Source organism: Amblyomma mixtum, chromosome 10 (assembly GCF_055824585.1).
Source record: "Amblyomma mixtum isolate Tamu chromosome 10, ASM5582458v1, whole genome shotgun sequence".
NCBI classification, from domain to species: domain Eukaryota; kingdom Metazoa; phylum Arthropoda; class Arachnida; order Ixodida; family Ixodidae; genus Amblyomma; species Amblyomma mixtum.
The window spans coordinates 106,869,110-106,884,053 of record NC_143021.1 but is presented as its reverse complement, the minus strand read 5'-3'; the positions used below and the strand labels follow the sequence as shown (position 1 = coordinate 106,884,053).

General features: G+C 46.9%; 1 protein-coding gene across 1 annotated transcript in view; it reads left to right on the top strand.

Annotated features, from left to right (window-relative positions):
- The window catches only part of LOC149326610 (lipase member M-like), a 261,176-nt gene that overhangs the window by 58,986 nt on the left and 187,246 nt on the right, over positions 1–14,944 (top strand). Inside the window, exon 2 of the mRNA XM_089564634.1 lies at positions 14,314–14,512. Within this exon, the coding sequence (XP_089420760.1) occupies positions 14,314–14,512 (199 nt within the window). The remainder of the gene's footprint in view (positions 1–14,313; positions 14,513–14,944) is intronic.

Genomic DNA, 14,944 nt, shown 5'->3' with positions numbered 1-14,944 from the left:
AACTTTCAATCGATACAAGGAGCATTGAAATCACCTGTAATGATCATTTTATAATCGTGGAGCCTGTGTTCCGCTATGTATTCTGCAATGTGCGAGAAAATGTTTTCCGAACCGGGCGGACGGTACACAGCACCCACAACTGTCACGGAGCCGCCGCGGTGGGTCAGAGGTTATGGTGCTCGGCTGCTGACCCAAAAGACGCGGGTTCGATCCCGGCCGCGGCGGCTAGAATTTCTTTGGAGGAGAAATTCTAGAGGCCCGTGTACTGTACGATGTCAGTGCACGTTAAAGAACCCCAGGTGGTCGAAATTTCCGGAGCCCTCCACTACGGCGTCTCTCATAGCCTTAGTCGCTTTGGGACGTTAAACCCCATAAACCAAACCAAACAACTGTCACGGAACCAGAAATGTTTATCCGACACCAAACAGACTTAGTATTCGGAAGCTCTGGCAATCCAAAAATTTCAATACTTTTTCTAATGGCCGCCGCGGTGGCTCAGCGGCTATGGTGCTCGGCTGCTGACCCAAAAGACGCGGGTTCGATCCCGGCCGCGGCGGCTAGAATTTCTTTGGAGGAGAAATTCTAGAGGCCCGTGTACTGCGCGATGTCAGTGCACGTTAAAGAACCCCAGGTGGTCGAAATTTCCGGAGCCCTCCACTACGGCGTCTCTCATAGCCTTAGTCGCTTTGGGACGTTAAACCCCATAAACCAAACCAACCAAACTTTTTCTAATGAACAGAGCTACGCCCCCCCCCCCCCCCCCCTCTAGCAAACTGCCTGTCGTTTCTGATAACCAAGTAATCTGGAGGCAAAAATCCTACATCTGATATAGAGTTGTCCAACCATGTTTCTGTTACGCAAATAACTGACGGAGTGACTCTACAAGCGAATTGAAATCTTCAATCTTATTAACCAAGCTTCTAGCATTTATGTTCAAAAGAGTCAGTTTTCCTTTTCTTTCTGCTCATTTCTACCTTTCTGCTCATCAATGAGTCACTCTGTGTCCCTAGGCACTGCAGCACGTGCAGCCTTAACAAGCCTTTTGGAAACATCATCCCAAGTGTAACGAACGCTGTCGACTATCAGGGAATCGTATTGCAACCTATACTTATCTGCTTCTTTGCGGTTATCAACCAAGTTGTCCCAGAGAGCCTTTCGAATGTGCCGTACACGCGCAGAAAAGTCTTCACTAATGTGCGTATCAGGTCGTTTTAGTTTTCTGGCATTTTTAAAGATGGAAAGCTTGGTTCTAAAGGAAGGTAACAGCAGCGCAAAAAGACGGGAACTCAAGAGACACACAACCAACAGGACTGGCGCTGGTTGTGTGTGTCTTGTCTTCCCGTCTTTTTGCGCTGCTGTTACCTTCCTTAAGATGAACCACCGACTAATCCATACAAAAATTTTCATCGCTTGGTTCTAAAGCCTATCAGTTCAAAAATGACAGGTCTCGTCTTTTCAGTTGTTTCCGTGCCAAGCCTGTGACAGCGTTCAATACCTTCACATTGAATTCCAAGTTCGGAATACAGTAACTCCAATACAGAAGCTAATAGCCCCCCAGAAGTTTCATTTGATGGTTCCTTCAAGGCATAGATGATTAAGTTATTCCTACGGGATCGGTTTTCCAGGTCATCATTTTTGCGGTCAAGTTTGGTAATGACATCTTTAAGGTTCTCAACAGTTATCTCAAGATCATGAACACGCTTAAGAGCGTCGTTTGCAGTTGAAGCCAACGCCTCTATGTGCTTAATACGCTGTTCCAAGGTAGCCATCCTAGAGTTGAGCGTGGAAAGCTCTGCGCTTATTCGTGCTTGTGCAGCTAGCAGTTCCGTTAGCATTTCTTCTGACTTTGGGCCTTGATTTGTCTCGACATCGCCGGACAGTTGCAACAAAATTCTTAAGGAATGCCGTAGGCAAGAAAAAATACACGCAAAGTTCTGAGGGTCTGGCAGCAGCAATAAGAAACGATTATCGCTCCTATAACATTTGAAAGCGTATTTATGGCCTACCTGCAAAATGAAGCACATGTGTTTGCAAGAACCGTTCGCCATGCCGCTGCCAGACCCACTGAAGAGGATTGGCCGGTGTGTCGACTTTATATCCTGTCGATGACGGTCCGGGGTTGTGCCATGCGCGGTCGAGACAAGCAAGATCGACGGAAGAGGAGGCTATGGTTGCATTGCTCAGGAAGTATGGTCCAGCGATGCTTGTGGCTATCTGCAAAATGAAGCACACGTGTTTGCAAGAACCGTTCGCCATGCCGCTGCCAGACCCACTGAAGAGGATTGGCCGGTATGTCGCTTTTATATCCCGTCGGGTCCGTGTCGATGACGTTCCGGGGTGGTCGAGACAAGCGAGATCGACGGAAGATGAGGATGTGGTTACATTGCCATCTATCGGTTGGCAGCAGGAACTGAATGGAGGGCCCGTGAGGGTGCATTTTTCATGAAGGAAGCTTGAAGAAGAAGCATTGCTCAGGAAGTATGGTCCAGCGATACTTGCGGCTATCTGCAAAATGAAGCACACGTGTTTGCAAGAACCGTTCGCCATGCCGCTGCCAGACCCACTGAAGAGGATTGGCCGGTATATCGCTTTTATATCCCGTCGCGTCCGTGTCGATGACGTTTCGGGGTTGTGCCATGCGTGGTCGAGACAAGCGAGATCGACGGAAGATGAGGCTGTGGTTACATTGCCATCTATCGGTTGGCAGCAGGAACTGCATGGAGGGCCCGTGAGGGTGCATTTTTCATGAAGGAAGCTTGAAGAAGAAGCATTGCTCAGGAAGTATGGTACAGCGATACTTGCGGCTATCTGCAAAATGAAGCACACGTGTTTGCAAGAACCGTTCGCCATGCCGCTGCCAGACCCACTGAAGAGGATTGGCCGGAAGAGGATTGGAGGGCAGACCCACTCTTTGCCAGACCCACACTTTGCTAACACGTGTGCGAAAATTCAAACTTCTCTAGTCAGCTGATCTTTGTGTTTATCAACAATCCTGGTTTTGTCATGTAGAGGCTGCAAGAACAATCACGACAATGAACACCAATGTAGCGGGCAGCATTCTTGACATCATTTTTGTGCTCCCTCAGCCTATCGTTCAAACAACGACCAGTTTGTCCAACATAGGAACCACCACAACTCATAGGGATCGAATAAACTAGATTTTCTACGCACTTCAAAAATTTAACCTCATGCATTTTGCGCAGACGGGTTGAGCTTCAATTGACTTTTTGGGGCCATTTACACGCGCGCACAAACTTCTCAGTTTCACAGGAGCTGAAAATACAACATCTACTGCGGCTCTGTTACCTATTCTTTTCAAATTATGCGAGACAACATGAATGTAGGGTACGACAGACACATTTTTTCTTCTGGTACTGTGGTCGATTGCGCCACCAAGTTTCAACTTTTTCAACATCCCCTCCGCTACTGCTGCTAAGACGTTGAGGGCGTATCCTGCAGTAACGAGCCTCTGAATCTGATAATAAAAACTATTGGCAGTCCTGTGTGTGCAAGATTTCTTCATGGCGTTACTGAAGCAAGACGCTACAACGCCCCTTTTTACGAGCTTCGAATGAGAGGAACTGTACGGAAGCAACGGTTTTCTGCTCCTAGGTTCAAAAGACCAGCACATATGTGCAACAGTGAAGTACAGGGTCAAGTGCCTTCTCAATTGACGTCAAAGACTTGTATTATTCTATCCCACATGACGAACTGCTAAAGTGCAATAACACAAGGCGGGAGCGGCAAAAAGTGGTCTCCAACTACTTCAAGGTTTCCTTTGAGGGTCTGGTGCCGACGGATCCTTTTAGGGTGAAGAGCTCAATGAGCCTGGTGGAGTGCCTCTGTTCCGGTTTTCTCGGTGCCAACGCAGCCTTCTCTTTGGACATTGTGGACTTGTTTTACTCTGTTCCGCATGATGAACTTTTTTGTGCTGTACGCGAATTAATGCAAAGAACCGGGACAATTTCCTTCCAGAATAAGTGTGGCATCTCTCTGGAATCTTTCCTTGAGCTGTTGAAGGTGTATTTAAATTCAACAATTGTTCAATATGACAGAAAGAACGTGGTGCAAAACCGAGGTATCTGCATTGGCTCGTGTGTAGCGCCAGTTTTCTGTGACATTTTTTTAGCGAAAATTGACTGCATTCTTCAGGATTCCATTCAAGACACGCGTGTTGTTAGGACAAATAAATAGCAGCGCAAGGAGACGAGGACTAGATGAGACAACAATGACGCCCAGTTTTCCACGTTAGTGTTATTAGGGTTTTAAGATATGTGGACAATTTTCTAGTCATTTTAAAATTAAATGAAACTGACCAGCCCACTCTTGAGGCAGACGAGTTTTTAAAATTTTTTGCGCATGCTTTAAGAACTTGGCTTTTACCAAAGAGATTCCTTCTGACAAGACCATTAGGTTCCTTGATTTAGAATTGACTTTTTTACCCGACGGGCACGTGTGTTGGAAATATGCGCCCAGGACTAAAAAGTCGCTTTTGCAATATGAATCGGCTCATTCAAAGCTGGTGAAACGCAGCATCGCGAATTTGTGTTTTTCGGACGCTCTCAAGAAAAGTTGCCCACATGTCATGCAGCAAAGTCTGGCCGAGCAGGTTGCGCGGTTGTCCGATTCTGGGTTTCCTCCGTCGGTTTTCCTTGCGGTGGGTGAATCACTGGGGAATAAGATGAAGAAATTGTCGGCTAAGTCTGCAAGTCCATCGCAAGAGAACAGGAAGAAGATTGAAGTGGTTCCTACTGCCACACGACATCGCATGGTCTGAAAAAAGTGGCACAAAAATTCGTTGTCACTACGGTTTTTTCTGCTCCCCGGAAACTGTCTGGTTTGTGCGCCCAAATTTCTAGTGGTCCGCAGAAAAAGGAGCCAAGCACCAGACGAGGTTCACTTCGTGTGAAGTAGGGATGGTGTACTGCATCCCATTGTCCTGTGCGAAAACCTACATCGGGCAAACCGGGGGGTGCATCAATGAACGTCTTAGGCAGCACCGAACAACGTTCAATTCAGGCACTGGAAGCAATTTAGCCTTGCATGTTAAGGTATGCAAAGGATGTTCTCCTTTGCTTCACCTAACGAGAATTATCGGTCGGGGGAGAACAAGACGCCAGCGTGAAATTCTGGAAGCGTTTTTAATCAGGAAAAACAAGCAGATGTGAGTCAGCGATCCCTCGGTTTTTATCAGGGATAAAGAATATAACTTTCTTTTATCTTAATACAGTCGATCCCATCGTCCAGAGTGTGCGCTTGCGCAGGGAAACATTTAAATGTGGTGGTTTTCTTGGAAATAAATCAGTTGCAAGTCCAGCGGTGTGGTGAGTGTTCCTCCTTTTTCTTGTCCTGCGTCTGTGTTCCGCTGGTTCCACCCTGATAACATTATGAACCAACTAGCCCAGCAATTCACGCTCGTGATTTACCAGACTCCGCTTACATGCGACAAAGTTTATATTGGACAAACCGGAATGTGCTCGAATGAACGTTTAAGGAAACGCGAGCGCTCACTAGAAAAAGGCACTGGCTCTAATTTAGCGCTTCATTGCAAAGAGTGTAAATGCATGCCTCGTTTACCCGAAACTGTTGTTCTAGGGGGACTCTGGGGGGAAGTGATGACACGGGCGGCAGAAGTCACGTATCTGTGTCACGTGCTGTGTGTAGGCAGTATATCAGGCAATGTTTACCTCGAAATAAACTTGTTGTAAGTCAGTGCTCGTGGTGTCTTCTTATTCTGTGTGTCCTATGTTTTTGCGCTGTTATTTCGAGTTGAAGGAAGCCTTCTTTATAAAAAGAAAATGCTTGGAATATGTCAGTGTCGCGTCCAAATCATTGTACGGGAGTGAACTTGCCTTTCTGGAACTACGTTGCTAAATTTTTATTGCTGACTACGCGTGTTTGAATCATTGAGTGTTACTGTTTCATCGTTTTATTGTTAAGGTCTGTGCACTTTTTCTAGCCCCACGTTGTCAAATTCAGTCTGTTTTTGGTCTTTCTACAATTTCATTTCGTCAGTTTTTATCGGTTTTCTCCCCGTTAGCTGCTATTGGTGTTTTATTTGTTTTATGGCTCTTTACACCAACATCGTGGGAGGGAACAGCGCGAACAAAACGACAGACGAAGCAAGAGGACACAAAGACGAGTCTTTACACCAAGTTACATTAGCTGTTTATAGTCATCAAGTGTAATTTTTTCATTTTGTTATCATCCCTTTTCAGATCCAGATGACTTTTAGCTTTACCACCCTGTTATGTTTTATATCGCTTTTATGGCTCTTTACACCATGCGACTTTGACTGCATCTGATTATCTTTGGGGAAGCAGCGATGGCGTAGAGGTAGAGCATCCGCCTCGTGTGCAAGAGGACCAGGGTTCGAATCCCGGTGCCACGCAATTCTCCACCGGATAAAAAAAAAACTCCGCGTGTCGATGGAATTGCATAACCAGGCTTGGAGTGCGGCCTGATTTCGGTGACCAGAACCAACAACGCACTTCCTCACCAGAACAGGATTTGGCCACCCTGGTGTAGTACTTGGCCACAACCTTCTATGAACAAACCAATTAACCCTCGGCCCTCAGTCCCCAGCGGCTGCGGAGCAACTGACCAAGGCGGCGGTCAGATCTGTGACGCAGCAGAGGGTGCTAAGAATCTCTGGCCCCGGACAGGCCGCCATTGGAAACTGAACCTGGCAACGTTTAAAGCAAGAACCTTATCAAGTGAGGCTAGCTTAGCAGTGCTGCTGGAGGAATTAGCCGGTATTAAATGGGATGTCATAGGGCTTAGTGAGGTTAGGAGGACAGATGAGGCGTATACGGTACTAAAGGGCGGGCATGTACTGTGCTATCGTGGATTAGCAGATAGACGAGAACTAGGTGTGGGATTTCTCATAAATTAGGATATAGCTGGCAACATCGAGGAGTTTTACAGTATTAACAAGAGAGTGGCAGCTATTGTAATTAGGCTTAATAAGAAGTACAAGCTGAAGGTGGTGCAGGCCTACGCGCCTACATCAAGCCATGATGACCAGATAGTTGAAAGCTTCTATGAGGATGTGGAATCGGCAATGACCAAAGTAAAATCACAGAACACTGTACTGATGGGCGACTTTAATGCAAAGGTAGGTCAAAAGCAGGCTGGAGACAATGCGGTAGGTGACTATGGCATAGGTTCTAGGAACAGTAGGGGAGAGTTATTAGTAGAGTTCGCAGATAGAAATAATTTACGGATTATGAATACCTTCTTCCGCAAACGAGCAAACAGGAAGTGGGCGTGGAAGAGCCCCAATGGTGAGACTAAAAATGATATAGACTTCATACTGTGTGCACACCCTGGCATCGTACAGGATGTGGATGTCCTCGGTAAGGTCCGTTGTAGCGACCACAGAATGGTAAGGTCTCGTATTAGCTTAGATTTGAAGAGGGAACGGAGGAAACTGGTGAAGCGAAAGGCTATTAACGAGTTAGCATTAAGAGGGAAGGTAGAGGAATTCAGATTGTCGCTGCAGAACAGATTTTCCGCTTTAACTGAAGAAGACGAGCGTAGTGTTGAAACAGTGAATGATAATCTCACAGCTATCGTTACAGAGTGCGCCGCAGAAGTAGGTGGTAGGATGGTTCGACAGGACACCAAAGAGCTATCTCAGGAGTCTAGAAGAGTGCGGTGAGGGGCTAGTTGGTACGACATTATGAGAAAAAAGTAACTGCACAAAAGGACGGGACAAGAGAAAGATAACCACACGGGACAAACGCAGACTGACAACTGATTTATTCCACCAACTCCTCTTTCCTTCAGCAGCAAAGCGCATGCGCACCAACCACAAAAACAAAAAACATAAAACAGAAGCGACACTCATCTCGTGGAATCAAGGAACTCGAACTCCTTGCGGCACAGGTGTACAGAAGCATCGCTAATACACTTATCAGGCCCTAACCTCGCGATTTCCAAGGCCTCGATAATTTCTCGTTCTTTCTTATCCCTCGAGCGTCCGATAATCTTAGTCCTATCGAGAAGCGGATTACAATCTCTGTCATAATGCTTGCAAGTGTTCGGGATTCTTGGCTGTTGCGAGGGACACTGGAAAAGAATTGCAAAGATTCTGAGAAGCGAATGCTGGAGACACGTCCGCCTGTTGCAAGACTGGCTGCGGTTTTTGTGCTTCAGCTGGAAGGGAACGGGCCCTGAAGGCTTCCTTACACTCAAGGATTACCAGGTCCTTGCTGAGGGAAGTGCTGAGTTCCTTTGGAACATGCGACGACTGAACCTACCCGAGGTCCCCAAAAAGCAGGTTGGTGTTGTTCCGGTTGTCTACCTTGGAGGGGCATCGGTTCCACACAACGTTGAAAGTGTCCTCAACAAGGGCCCCAAGTCCAGCGTGGAAGTCCCCCTGAGCAAGCCCGAGGCTTTGGCGGCGGCGCATAGGATTGCTGACAAAGTTCAAGGTGAAGAGAAAGAACGTTACCATTTAGAATGTGTTGATTCGATCCGCAACACTTTCAAAGGCAAGAAGAAAGAACACTCCATGGTGAGATCTTTGGCAAGCTATTTTAGGAACTCTGACCTCGCTTTGATGATGGCCGACAAAGAAGGAGGCTTTGTGGTTATGCCTCAGAAGCTTTTTAGTGACAAGGCCATGACATCTGTCTTAAAGGTTGGTTGGTTTATGGGGTTTAACGTCCCAAAGCGACTAAGGCTATGAGAGACGCCGTAGTGGAGGGTTCCGGAAATTTCGACCACCTGGGGTTCTTTAACGTGCACTGACATCGCACAGTACACGGGCCTCGAATTTCTCCTCCAAAGAAATTCCACCGCCGCGGCCGGGATCGAACCCGCGTCTTTCGGGACAGCAGCCGAGCACCATAGCCACTGAGCCACCGCGGCGGCCTATCTGTCTTAAAGAACTTTGAGAGAACAGATCTAAAGCCGTCTAAAGCGAAGGCAAAGGCGGTTGCACTGTTAAGGGATTTGAAACTCGACAGGCTAAAAAGTGAAGTGGGGAAAAACAAGGTCCTAGTGCTCACTGTGTTCTTCAGTGCCAAGAGCCACAAGATGCTGGAGACACGTCCGCCTGTTGCAAGACTGGCTGCGGTTTTTGTGCTTCAGCTGGAAGGGAACGGGCCCTGAAGGCTTCCTTACACTCAAGGATTACCAGGTCCTTGCTGAGGGAAGTGCTGAGTTCCTTTGGAACATGCGACGACTGAACCTACCCGAGGTCCCCAAAAAGCAGGTTGGTGTTGTTCCGGTTGTCTACCTTGGAGGGGCATCGGTTCCACACAACGTTGAAAGTGTCCTCAACAAGGGCCCCAAGTCCAGCGTGGAAGTCCCCCTGAGCAAGCCCGAGGCTTTGGCGGCGGCGCATAGGATTGCTGACAAAGTTCAAGGTGAAGAGCCATTGGGTTTTAGAGCCATTGTTACAGAAACTGGATCATGGCAAGCTGTGGTCAGTCACTACCTTCAGCGCCATCTGGGAAGTCTGGCGCCCGACGATCCGTACAAGGTCAGCAGCTCAGACCGAGTGGCCGAAATGTTAGGGGATAGCCTCTCCGATCTTAACTCGGGCTTTTCGGTTGACATAGAAGAGTTGTTCTACTCCCTTCCCCACGATGACCTGTTCCGTGCAGTCCGGAACTGTATCGAACGTTCTGGTGCTGTGTCTTTCCAGAATGCGTGCGGTATTTCTGTTGAAGGTTTTTTGGAATTGCTTAAGGTTTATCTTACTTCAACGATTGGGAGTTTTCAGGAAAAAATTTTAAGTGCAGAAACGCGAAATTTGCATCGGGTCATGTGTAGCCCTAGTTTTATCGGAAATCCTTTTAGCTGAAATTGACCGCTCGCTATCGCGGGTACTATCTGACGACCGTATCGTTCGAGTGTTCCGATACGTGGACGACTTTTTAATCCTTTTAAATATTGACCACAACGACGACTTGGCCCAGGTGGCAATGGAGGTTTTAGCATCTTTTAAGTCAGCCTTTCCAAGTTTTAATTTTACCATTAAACTTCCTGAAAACTCTTGTTTGCAATTCTTAGATTTAAAATTATTTTTTAACGATACTGACCACCTCTGCTGGGCGTACATGCCTAGGTCGAAAAAGGCACTCCTACCCTTTAACTCGTGCCAATCGAAGCTGGTCAAGAGGGGTATTGTATCAACTTGCCTCAGGGCTTCATTAGCCAAGTCCTGTCCACATAAAGTTCAGGTTAGCTTTGAGGCTCAGGTTGATCGCCTTAGGTCTGCTGGTTTTCCGCTGGCCCTTCTTCAGGCTGTCGCTGGGTCCCTGTTGAAGTCCTTCCGCCCAAACTCAAAACCTCCGGGGGCGGATGCACAGGACAGACGGAAGTATGAAATTATGCCCTATGTTCACAGGGTCTCGCACGGCCTCAAGAGGGTCGCCGGAAAATTCGTCGTTGACGTCATTTTTTCTGCACCTTGCAAGTTGTCGCGTTTGTGCAATTTGGCGAGAAAATATAAGCAAAAGAAGGTTGAGTGTGGCATTAACCACAGGAATAAGTTCGTACAGTGTACATGCAATGTAATTTATCAGATTCCCCTGAGTTGTGGTAGGTTCTACATAGGGCAAACTGGCCGCTGCGTCAACATTAGATTATTAGAGCACGCAAATTCCTTAGAAGATTCAAGGGGGCAGCATCTGCCTAAGCATTGTCCCACTTGCAAGCATGATGACAGAGATTGTAATCCGCTTCTCGATAGGACTAAGATTATCGGACGGTCGAGGGATAAGAAAGAACGAGAAATTATCGAGGCCTTGGAAATCGCGAGGTTAGGGCCTGATAAGTGTATTAGCGATGCTTCAGTACACCTGTACCGCAAGGAGTTCGAGTTCCTTGATTCCACGAGATGAGTGTCGCTTCTGTTTTTTGTTTTTTGTTTTTGTGGTTGGTGCGCATGCGCTTTGCTGCTGAAGGAAAGAGGAGTTGGTGGAATAAATCAGTTGTCAGTCTCCGTTTGTCCCGTGTGGTTCTCTTTCTCTTGTCCCGTCCTTTTGCGCAGTTACTTTTGTTCTCATAATATCTCAGGAGACTAAACATCTGATTAAGAAACGTCAAAGCATGAGGACATCTAACTCCACTGACAGGATAGAACTAGCAGAGCTATCTAAGTTAATAAATAAGCGCAAGGTAGCCGACATAAGAAAGTTTACATGGAGAATATCGAGCATGCTCTAAGGAACGGAGGTAGCCTAAAATCAGTGAGGAGAAAACTGGGCATAGGTAAAACCCAGATGTATGCGCTAAAAGACAAACAGGGCAATGTCATCAGCAATATGGATAAGATAGTTGAATTAGCCGAAGAGTTCTACACAAATCTATACAGTAGCGAATGTAATCATCAAGTTACTGAGGAAGGCAGTCGAGCAAAGCAATGGGACATCCTGCCAGTAACGAAAGAGGAAGTAAAGAAAGCCTTGGGAGCAATGCAGAGAGGGAAAGCAGCTGGTGGGGATCAGGTAGCAGCAGATTTGTTGAAGGACGGACAAGAGATTGTGCTACAAAAACTAGCCACCGTGTATACGCAATGCCTTGTGACCTCGCGAGTACCAGAAGCTTGAAAGAACGCTAACATTATCTTAATTCATAAGAAAGGAAACGTCAAGGACTTGAAGAATTACAGACCGATGAGCTTATTGTCCGTTGCTTACAAGGTATTTACTAAGGTAATCGCTAATAGAGTCAGGACAACCTTGGACTTTAGTCAACCAATGATCAGGCAGGCTTTCGTAAAGGATACTCGACAATAGACCACATTCACACTATCAATCAGGTGATAGAGAAATGCGCAGAATATAACCAACCCCTATATATAGCCTTCATTGATTACGAGAAAGCATTCGACTCAGTGGAAAGCTCAGCTGTCATGCAGGCATTGTGGAATCAGGGTGTATAAGAGTGTTATGTGAAAATATTGGAAGATATTTATAACGATTGCACAGCTAGTATAGTTCTCCATAATGCCAGCAATAAAATTCCAATACGGAAAGGTACCGCTCGTCCTGTCCTCTTCTCGATCTTCAGTCCTGTCAAGTTTGCGGTTATCCCTCCTCCCCAACGTGTCAGGCAGGGAGACACGATCTCGCCAATGCTCTTCACTGGCTGCTTACAGGAGGTATTCCGGGGACTGGAATGGGAAGAGTTGGGGATAAGAGTTAATGGAGAATACCTGAGTAATTTGCGATACGCTGATGACATTGCCTTGCTAAGTCACTCAGGACAAGAATTGCAAAGCTTGATCAATCAGCTAGACATCCAGAATAGAACGGTGGGGCTATGAATTAACATGCAGAAAACCAAAGTAATGTTCAATAGCCTTGCAAGGGAACAGCAGTTCGCAAGTGGTAGCGAGGTGCTGGAAGTAGTAAGAGAATATGTCTACTTAGGGCAGGTAGTGACCGGAGATCCGGATCATGAGGGAAACAACTAGAACAATAAGAATGGGGTGGAGCGCGTATGGCAGGTTCTCTCAGATCATGAATGGTAGCTTACCAATATCCCTGAAGAGAAAAGTATATAACCGCTGTATCCTACCGGTACTCACCTATGGGACAGAAACGTGGAGGCTAACAAAGAGGGTTCAGCTTAAGTTAAGAACAACGCATGGAGCTATGGAAAGGAAAATGATAGGTGTAACGTTAAGAGATCGGAAGAGGGCAGAGTGGGTGAGGGAACAAACGCGGGTTAATGACATCGTAGTTGAAATCAAGAGGAAGAAGTGGGCTTGGGCAGGGCATGTAATGCGAAGGAAAGATACCGCTGGTCCTTAAGGGTAACGGAGTGGATTCCAAGAGAAAGCAAACGTAGCAGGGGACGGCAGAAAGTTAGGTGGGCGGATGAGATTAAGAAGTTTGCGGGGATACAGTGGCGGCAACTAGCAAAGGACAGGGTTAATTGGAGAGACATGGGAAAGGCCTTTGCGCTGCAGTGGGTGTAGTCAGGCTGATGATGATGGATTATCTTTGCCGCTGCCTTCCTATGTGTTGTACGAGTTTCGCTCAATAAAATTCTATTGTCAGTTTAGCGCTCTTTCCTGTCTCTTCTTCGTTTCGCCTTCGGGCTTCTTTCGCACCGGTTCACTCATGTCTGCGGCAAGTTTTATCCACTGACAAGGTTTTTTTAAGTTTTTAGGTATGTTGATGATTTTATGATTGTTTTAACTAAAGAAGGCCTTTACAACCTTAAGGAAACAGTGAACAGTGTTTTATCTGCCTTTAGAGAGTATGGAAAAGGTCTGGAGTTCACACAGAAAGTACCTGATCATGATTCATTACAGTTTTTAGACTTGAAAATTGAGTTCTGTGGTGACCGAGTCTGTTGGTCATATTTTCCGCGTGCAAAGAAGCAGCTGCTATCTTTTGACTCCTGCCGTTCTAAACTTGTGAAACGCGGGATTGCTTCGCTTTGCCTTGAATTGGCACACAAAAAATTAATGCCCTCACAAAATGCGGGACAGTCTTAATCACCAATTGGCTAGGTTTTTTGCAGCCGGGTTCCCCCGTTCGCTCGTGACTGCGGTAGTTGAATGTCTCCTAAACAAGACAAAGAAGGGTACTGGTAGAGCTAGGCCAGAGGTCTCTCGAGAAGTGGTAAGAGCAGTGGTGGTGCCATAAGCACATCGTGTGGCCCATAATTTGGAAAGTTGCCAGCCGCCATGCTGTACGGCTCGCCTTTTCTGCACCGAGAAATCTAGGTGGCCTTTGCTCCCGTAAAGATAAAGAGAACACCAAGGAACGAGGCTGCGGAACAAAGCCGTTCGTGAAATGTGCTGAAGGGGTTGTAAACGAAATCGCCCTGTCTTGCGGGCACTCCTACATAGGTCTGTCGGGCAGGTGCCTGAATGAGCGAACGAGGGAACATGAGAGAAACGTAGAGCAGAAAAAGGAAGGCACACATCTAACTCAGCACTTTAATAAGTGCCCGTCCCGCAATTGTGAGCTATGCTTCACTGATGTGCGCATTCTGGGCAAAAGCAATGATAATAATGCCAGGGAGTTGACAGAAGCGCTTTTTATCAAAAAGAAAGGCGACTTGTGCGTAAAGAACACATTGATTGTATTGTATAACAGTGAAAAGCAATTCCTGGAGCTCGCCTTATCATGTCGTTCCTGAGCTTTAGGTGACCCACCTGCGCATGTGAAGAAAAGCTATATAAGTACGTTTCATGCATGCAATAAAATCAGTTGGAAGTTGGCGCTTCGTCCTGTCGCCTACCTATGTGTCTTGTCTGTTTTTTGCGCCTTAAAACCATTTAATTATGAACCGCTATGCTAGTAGGCGGTTGGAACCTGCATTTTTTGCCTTCAGGCCGAGCTGGTGCGCAGCAAGGGTTACCCGGCTGAGGAGCACCAGACGACCACGGCAGATGGCTACGTCCTCAGCCTTCAGCGCGTTCCGCGAGGCCGGGTGCCGATCGTCAGGGCGCCCGCACCCCCGGTCCTCCTCGTGCACGGACTGCTGTCCTCGGCAGTAGAGTGGGTCATCAACTATCCGCATCAAAGTCTCGGTACGTCGTGCACTGCACCTTCGCCGTGTTCCCTTGGAGTATTAGTGAAAACATTTGCAGGAAGGTTGCGAGCGCTGGGAAATGTAGGAGTTTCTTGTTCTCGCGGTGTCACTGCGCTCAGGCCTCTCAGCATGACGCTTTGCGGCGGCGTAATGCGTGTCGTTATTACAGTCGAGCCTGGATATGAGGAATCTGGATATATGGACATATTGTTTATGTCGTACGCTCAGAGCATTTCCTTGAACATATCCAATGCAAAAGTTTAGCACTACTATTCGTCTTTGTCTACTCCCGTTCGGCGAAAGAATAAATATATTGTTACAGGTTCTATTTACAAATGCTATTTACAAGACAGGTCGACCAGAGCCTGGTGCGCCAGCGGCAGGATACATGACTTCCTGTTTTTCTTCCAGCGTGCGCACATCTTCTTTG